Below are 7,728 nucleotides of genomic sequence, written 5' to 3'. Positions count from 1 at the left end.
TACAGTACAGATTTAATAAAGATAGCAAATCACTCTCACCAAATTTTAAAATAAAGCTATATATTAAGTATTTTTTTTTCCCATCATCAATATTTATTGAGCATTTACAGTGTACTAGGCACAACAGAACATACAGAAAACATTGTCCCTGCTCGAGGAGCTTACATTCTAAAAGAAAAAAAAAATACACCTCTTTTAAAATGGCATTTTTGTTTGGTGTTTTCTGTAAAGTAGTGAGGAAATACTCGGTAGGTGTGAGCTTTGGGTGTGACTTAGCCCCATCGTTACTGGAGGAGAGGAGGAGGGAGGGCTTTATGGGAGCCGGGACAGACCATTCAGGGTGGCGTTTCCAGGGAGATAAACACAAGCTCAACCAAGGAGAGCTGGGCTGTGGGAAAGAGGATGAGGGGAGGCTGTGGATGCAAGCAGAGGAAGCGGGGTATCTTAGACACTGAGTGGAGCCAGAGAGATCATGCGGCCTTTCCCCAAATACACGGCCAACAAGTCGGAATGGTGGGTGCCAAGACAGCCAACAGAAGTGATCCTGTGCACCTGACAGTAGAAATGAAGGGCTGGACACCAGAGGCAGCTGCAAGAGCATCAAGAAATTCTTAAAAACCAACAGCGATTTGGAAGCACAGAACTTAACAGTTAATGCTGCCCAGTGTCACAATGGGCCAAGAGCATTGTGGCTTCTTAAATTAGAAAACGCTGTAGACCAAAGTTTCAAATGGAACACATTACCTTTGCCAATCAATCTCCCCTCCCACCCCGCACCCAGAAAAATAAAAGGTCCACTTCAATTTTGAAAGGGAGTAAGAAGGGGGAAAGAGTACGGGAACATGGTCAAGAAAGGAAGTTACAGTAGCGTTTCTGTGGTTGTTGATAAATTTTGCATTCAAAATTGGTTAAAGCCCATTAGCTGCCAAGAGGGAACAAGGAGACAATTTCCTTTAGAGAAGTCTCAAAACCAAGACTAATTTACATGAAAAGCTGTAGAGAAAAGTAGTTGAAAAATCCATTCATAAAACTTTTATTCCACTTACATGAACTTTAATACATGTGTTCTTAACAATTATGCTTGGATTGTTCATGAGAATCTCAGACATGGAACAAAGCTGGCCGTCATCGAGTCTTCCCTGCTAGCTATCTTTACAGCACATGCATGTTAGGCAAGTATCAAAAAAAGAAAAAAATCACAAAAGCAAAAAACAAAACAAAAAACTAAAAAAAAGTTAAATACATGGGATCTGTCTACCGCTGTGCTTCTTAGCACGGAGCAGCCAACACGAGCAATTCATTACCACAGCTTCACTGTTACCTTTGTTCCTAGATTGCCTAAAACATTTAAATACAGAGGAAATGGGTAGCGAAAATGGAAGCAAACAGCAGGTAACTTTACAAATAATGGAATGTGAACCGTTTCTGCCCTTATCAGAGTAAGCTGGGTCACACCTCTGCCTGAGAGCCACTTCTGGAGCTGTGGTCAGAGTGCGCGCAGAGACACACGATTCCAAGGTGTATCCAAGGGATGTTTGTTTGTACCACAGCCTCACAAGGGCTCCAAACCTTAAAGTACCCACAACAACTACACTCATGACTGGAACCCATTATCCCTTTTATTCCCCACCAGTACAAACCAGTATGTAGGCAGTTTTCTTTGCTTAGACATGGAAGCAGTTTTAACACTGGCCCTTCTGAAGCCACAATGTACCAAAAGTACTATGCCAAACACGTATAACTCGTGTAAAAATTCCACATCCCCACATTGGCCACCTCAGGATGAAAACGAGTAACTCCCTAAAGCTAACTGGCTCTACTCCCCTAATATTAAAACATAAAAACCACATGGGAAATATAGAAATTCAAATAGAAGTAACATAAACCTGTCGTAAATCGTAAACAAAAAACTATTTGTGGGACAGCATGGATGACAAACGGTCTACTGTGTAAATTTCAGAACGAGGCAGACAAAGGGTGGAAGGCCGGTTAATTTTCCCCTCCTTCTCCTGCTTCTGCTTCGTCTCCTTGGGTGTCCGATGTCCACAATGTCAAGTTGTCTCTCAGTAACTGCATGATTAGCGTGCTGTCTTTGTAGGACTCTTCACTTAATGTATCAAGTTCAGCAATGGCTTCATCGAAAGCTGTTTTTGCAAGTGAGCAGGCTTTCTCTGGGGAGTTCAGGATCTCATAATAGAAGACAGAGAAGTTAAGGGCCAGACCCAGTCTGATAGGGTGTGTTGGCTGCATTTCCTTTTTGCTGATTTCAAACGCTTCTTGATACGCTTGCTGTGACTGGTCCACAATTCCTTTCTTGTCATCGCCAGCAGCCACCTCAGCCAGGTAACGGTAGTAGTCACCCTTCATCTTCAAATAGAAGACTTTGCTTTCTGCTTGTGAAGCATTGGGGATCAAGAACTTTTCCAAAAGAGACAGCACATCATTGCAGATGTCCCTCAGCTCCGTCTCGATCTTCTCTCTGTACTCCCGGGCCATCTGCTGCTTTTTCTCAGCACCTTCCGTCTTCTGCTCAATACTCGAGACGACCCTCCAAGATGACCTGCGGGCTCCTACAACATTTTTGTAGGCGACAGAGAGAAGATTCCTCTCCTCGTTGGACAGCTCGGCCCCCTGCTCAGTCACAGACTTCATGCAGGCTGCCATGTCATCGTACCGCTCGGCCTGCTCGGCCAGCTTGGCCTTCTGCACCAGCTCATTCTTATCCATAACTGGATAGTCTGTGTCCGGAGTGGGTGGCGGCACACGGACCCGGCTCGGCAGTCTCTGGGCGGCGGCGGTGGCGGTGGTGGCGGCGACGAGACTCTATATTAAGTATTTTTAAACTCATTTAACAATCCTATATGCAATCTTTGACAGTGAACTTCATTTTGGCACACAGCTCTTTTGTCCTTTGGGGACTGCAATTGAAGAAATCTACATTCCACCTGAAGCTCAGGTGACAGAAAAAAATCACGATTGATGGCAACAACCAATTTCACCCAGTCAGCCACATCAGAGTGCCCTGGGATTATTCTGCTCATTTATAGGCAAAGAAAAACAGACTTCTCAGCAGCCTGCAGAGAAGAGCCAGTACCGACAGTTTAAAGCAAGGCCTCGGGAGTGGATCATCTCCACTGGACCTTTGAAAGGAAAGTTTGGAAATTCAAGACTCCTGTTTGAATGGAAAGCAGAGATATTCTTAACCTTGGTGTCTGTCCTAAAAGAAGCCAGCTGTCACCAATGGTGTAAAAGTCCCTCACAGCACATTTAGGCGAAGATGGCTTGTCTTCCTCATCTCAACTACCATCTCTCGGTCTTAGCCTTAGTTATTATGTCTTTTGGGTATCACATGTAGTCCAGGCTGGCATTGGATATGGGGATCCTTATGTTGAGGTTTTTGATCCACTTGGATTTGAGTTTTGTGCAGCATGATAGATATGGGTCTATTTGCATTTCTCTGCATGCAGATATCGAGTTTGACCAGCACTGTTAGTTATAGTTACTATCTTTTTTTCAGTGTGTATTTCTTCTTACTTTATCAAAAAGAATTTGTCCATAGGTATGTGGATTTATGTTTCGGTAATCAAACTGTCTGTTTTCATACTATATCATGTATATTATAATACTCGAGCTCTGCAGTACAACTTGAATCAGGGATGGTGATGCTACCAGCAGTTCTTTTATTGTATAGGGTTGGTTTATCTGTCTTTTTATGTGTGTGTTTCCATTTGAGGTTGAGAATTGTCATTTTAAGATCTTTAAAAAATGCAATGGAATTATGATGAAGATTGCATTGAATCTATAGATTGCTCTTGGTAATTGTCCATTTTTCTGTGTTAATCACATTGATGCATGAACATTGGAGATCATTCCATCTTCTGATATCTTCTTCAATTTCTTTCTTCAAATCTTTGAAATTTTTATCATGCAAATATTTTATTTGCTTGGTTAGAGTTACTTCAAGTTATTTTAGATTGTTTGTGGTTATTGTGAAAATGGTTGTTTCTCTAATTTTTTCCCTTAATCTGCTTTCCATTTGTCATATAGGAGGGCTACTATTTACTTTTTGGGTTAATCTTGTATATAGCTACTTTGTTGAAAGTATTTATCAGCTGTAGGAGTTCCCTGAGAGAAAATTTAACACCACTTATGTATAATATATTATCTTCAAAATCAATATTTTAACTTCTTCCTTTCCAATTTGTATCCTTTTGATCTCCTTCAGTTGTCTCATTGTTCTAGCCAGAACTTCAAGTACTATATTGAATAGATATGGAGAATGTGGACAGCCTTGTCTTGTTACTGATTTCAGTGGAATTGCTTTGAACTTTTCTCCATTTAGTTTGATGTTTGTAATTGGCTTGTTGTAAATTTCCTTTATCATGTTTAGTTATGTGCTTTAAGCCCCTAATCTCCCCAAGACTTTTATCATAAAGGAGTATTGAATTTTATCAAAGGTTTTTTCAGTATCTAATGAGATGATCTTGTAGTTTTTTTCTTTATGTTTGTGAAGTTTTATATATTGAACTATAGCTACATCTCTGGGATGAAACCTACTTAATCATGGTGGATGATCTTTTTCATGTGTTATTGGATTTGGTTTCTGAGCATTTTTGCATCTTTGTATATAAGGGAAATTGGTTTGTAATTCTCTTTTCTGAGTTTTTGTGTGGTCTGGGTATTAGGGTAACTATGGTCTCATAAATGAATTTGGCAATGTTATTTGTGTTTCTGTTTTATGGAATAATTTGAGGAATAAGAAATATTAGTATTAATTTTTCTTTAAAAGTCTGGTATAATTTCTGTGCTAAAACTGACTGTCCCTAGACTTTACTTTTTTTTGGTAGACTTTTAGCGAGTGTGTCTGTTTCACTAGGGGATATTTGTCTGTTTGAATTGTTTTTCTTGCCTTTATTTAACTTTGGTAAGTGGTTTCTAATGATAAGATTATCTATTTCTTTTAGATTTTTCAATTTGGTGGAATACATGTTTTTAAAGTATGTCCTTATGTTATAGGGAACCGCTTGTGTACCCCGGCCACCCAGAAATGAAATAATCACACAGAAACTATATTATTTAAATCACAGGCCCAAGAGCTTTAGCTTCTTATTGGCTAACTCTTATATTAATTTAACCCATTTCTATTAATTTGTGTATCGTCACGTGGTAGTGGTTTATTGGCAAAGATTCTATCCAGTGTCTGTCTCAGGTGGAGGATCCACGGCATCTTCTTGACTCTTTCCTTCTCCCAGCATTCAGCTCTGTCTTCCCTGCCTACCTAAGTTTTGCCCTAGCAACAGGCCAAGGCAGTTTCTTTATTCATTAACCAATGAAAGCAACACATAGACAGAAGGACCTCCCACACCATTTCTTCTTTTCTGCTTAAACAAAAAGGCTTTAACATAGTAAAATTCTAGCAAGAATTACAGTTACAATGTTTATCTACTTTATCTCTTATTATAAGTAAAGAAAACTATAAATTCTTCAACTCCATCAATGCCTCCAGAAGGATATAATATTACCTAAGTAAGTAGGAACTGCATTGTAAGCAACTTCCAAAATTATAGAATTGACAGAGATATTTTGTTACCTGGACAGATACCCAAAGTTCTTCTATATCATTGGGGCATCCACCTTCAGTCTACAGACTCATAATATCCAGCAGCCCTTTCCATGAAGCTGGAAATTTTAAAGACAGTTCTGTCTATATTGGCAGTTTGCTAGTTACTTTCTTTGTATTCTACAGAATGTCTAGTAGAGTCTTTCATGAAGCAGGAACCCCAAAGGACCATTTCACCGTTAGGCAAGTTCAGCAGTCATTTCTCTGTGGGTTCTGCATGTCCAGTCAAGCAGTTCAGGCAAGAGCAGTTTCTTGTCCAAATGGCTAAGGAGCCTCTTCGGTGTTCTTCTTTCTCTTGAAATAATTGGTGTTGCCAGAAGCAGTCATGTCTCAATGTCATGAAAAGTCCTAAGTTATTAAAACATTTAAATGCCATATTCTGAATGTGTCTGAAAGATCTGAAGAATACCTAACTAATTGAAATATATCTCTCTATATAGAAAACCTAACTAATATTACTACAAGATTGACTATTATAGATGATTATCTATTAACTTACATTTCTTAATTATACATTTTTAAATGAACTACACAATCACAATACCTTAATCAAGAGCAGAAATATACATATAACAAGATTGACCTTAATTTTGTATCAATAAACAAAGATCCATACCAATTCAAATTATTCATATCTATATCATATCCCCCTTTAAATGTAAAAAAAACGACTTATAGACAATATTTGAAAATATGGGCATAGTTTTGTTCACACTGCTTCCTGCTGTTTGGGAGCACTGTTAATCAGGTCTTTCATGGTGTATCCTGTTCATCTCAGTCAGCAGTTAGACAAAGTAATTTTTTTATGGTTTATTTTTTATATTTAAAAATTTCCATCTCCTCCCATTCTCTTCCTCCTTCCCTCCCCTCCTCTCCACCCAAAACCAGCCTCCCTCCCTCTCCAGGCCAAGGAGCTATCGGGGATCCCTAATCTATGTTAAGGCCAAGGTCCTCCCAACTCCCCCCAGGTCCAGGAAGGTGATCAACCAAGCTGAGAAGGCTCCCACAGAGCCCGTCCATGCAGAAGAATCAAAGCCCAGCGCCTTTGTCCTTGGCTTCTCAGTCAGCCTCCACCATCGGCCACATTCAGAGAGTCCGGTTTGGTCTCATGTTCCATCAGTCCCATTCCAACTGGAGTTGGTGATCTCCCGTTAGTTCTGTCCCACCGTCTACATGGGTGAATGCACCCCTCACGGTCCTGACTTTCTTTCTCAGGTTCTCTCTCCTTCTGCTCCTCATCAGGACCTTGGGAGCTCAGTCCGGTACTCCAATGTGGGGCTCAGTTATTTTCTTCATCTATCGTCAGGTGGAGGTTCTATGGTGTTATGCAAGAAATTCATCAGTACGGCTATAGCAACTGGCGTTTTCAGGCTCCCTCTCCTCAGCTGCCCAAGGAACTAACTGGGGGCGTCTCCCTGGAAACCCGGGAACCCCTCTAGAGTCAAGTCTCTTGACAACCCTCAGATGGTTCCCTAAATTAAGATATATGCTTCCCTGCTCCCATATCCACCCTTCCTGAATCCCAAGTATCCCATTCCTCCGAGCTCCCCCCATTCTCCCCTTCACACTTTTCTCTCCCCATCTTCTCTTGGCCCCATCTCGCCCCACCTTCAAGTTCCCAATTTTTGTCCAGCTATCGTGTCTACTTCCAATATATAGGAGGAATACTACATGTTTTTCTTTGAGTTCACCTTCTTATTATCTTCTCAAGGATCCCGAATTATAGGCTTGATGTCCTTTAATTATGGCTAGAAACCGATTATGAGTGAGTACATCCCATGTTCATCTTTTTGGGTCTGGGTTACCTCACTCAGAATAGTGTTTTCTATTTCCATCCATTTGCCTGCAAAATTCAAGATGTAATTGTTTTTTACGCTGAGTAGTATTCTAACATGTATATATTCCACATTTTCTTCATCCATTCTTCCACTGAAGGGCATCTAGGTTGTTTCTAGGATCTGGCTATTACAAATAATGCTGCTATGAACATAGTTGAGCAAATGCTTTTGTAGTATGATTGGGCATCTCTTGGGTAGATTCCCAAGAGTGGAATTGCTGGGTCCTGGGGTAGGTTGATTCCGAATTTCGTGAGAAACCGCCACACTGCT

At 40.4% G+C, this 7,728-nt stretch overlaps 1 protein-coding gene across 1 annotated transcript; it reads right to left on the bottom strand.

The window, feature by feature from the left end:
* Positions 1 to 1,017: 1,017 nt before the first annotated feature.
* LOC119826292 (14-3-3 protein zeta/delta) lies at positions 1,018 to 2,817 on the bottom strand. Its single transcript, XM_038347494.2, has one exon. It carries the CDS (start codon positions 2,725 to 2,727, stop codon positions 1,990 to 1,992), a length of 738 nt encoding a protein of 245 aa, XP_038203422.1. The 5' UTR covers positions 2,728 to 2,817; the 3' UTR covers positions 1,018 to 1,989.
* Between the last annotated feature and the right edge of the window lie 4,911 nt (positions 2,818 to 7,728).

The sequence above is a fragment of the Arvicola amphibius genome, chromosome 11 (genome assembly GCF_903992535.2).
Source record: "Arvicola amphibius chromosome 11, mArvAmp1.2, whole genome shotgun sequence".
Classification (NCBI taxonomy): Eukaryota; Metazoa; Chordata; class Mammalia; order Rodentia; family Cricetidae; genus Arvicola; species Arvicola amphibius.
This window is presented reverse-complemented; position numbering and strand designations above follow the sequence as displayed.

Excerpts from the sequence above, each read along its gene's own strand:
- LOC119826292 (XM_038347494.2), bottom strand. The coding sequence starts at position 2,727 with ATGGATAAGAATGAGCTGGTGCAGAAGGCCAAGCTGGCCGAGCAGGCC.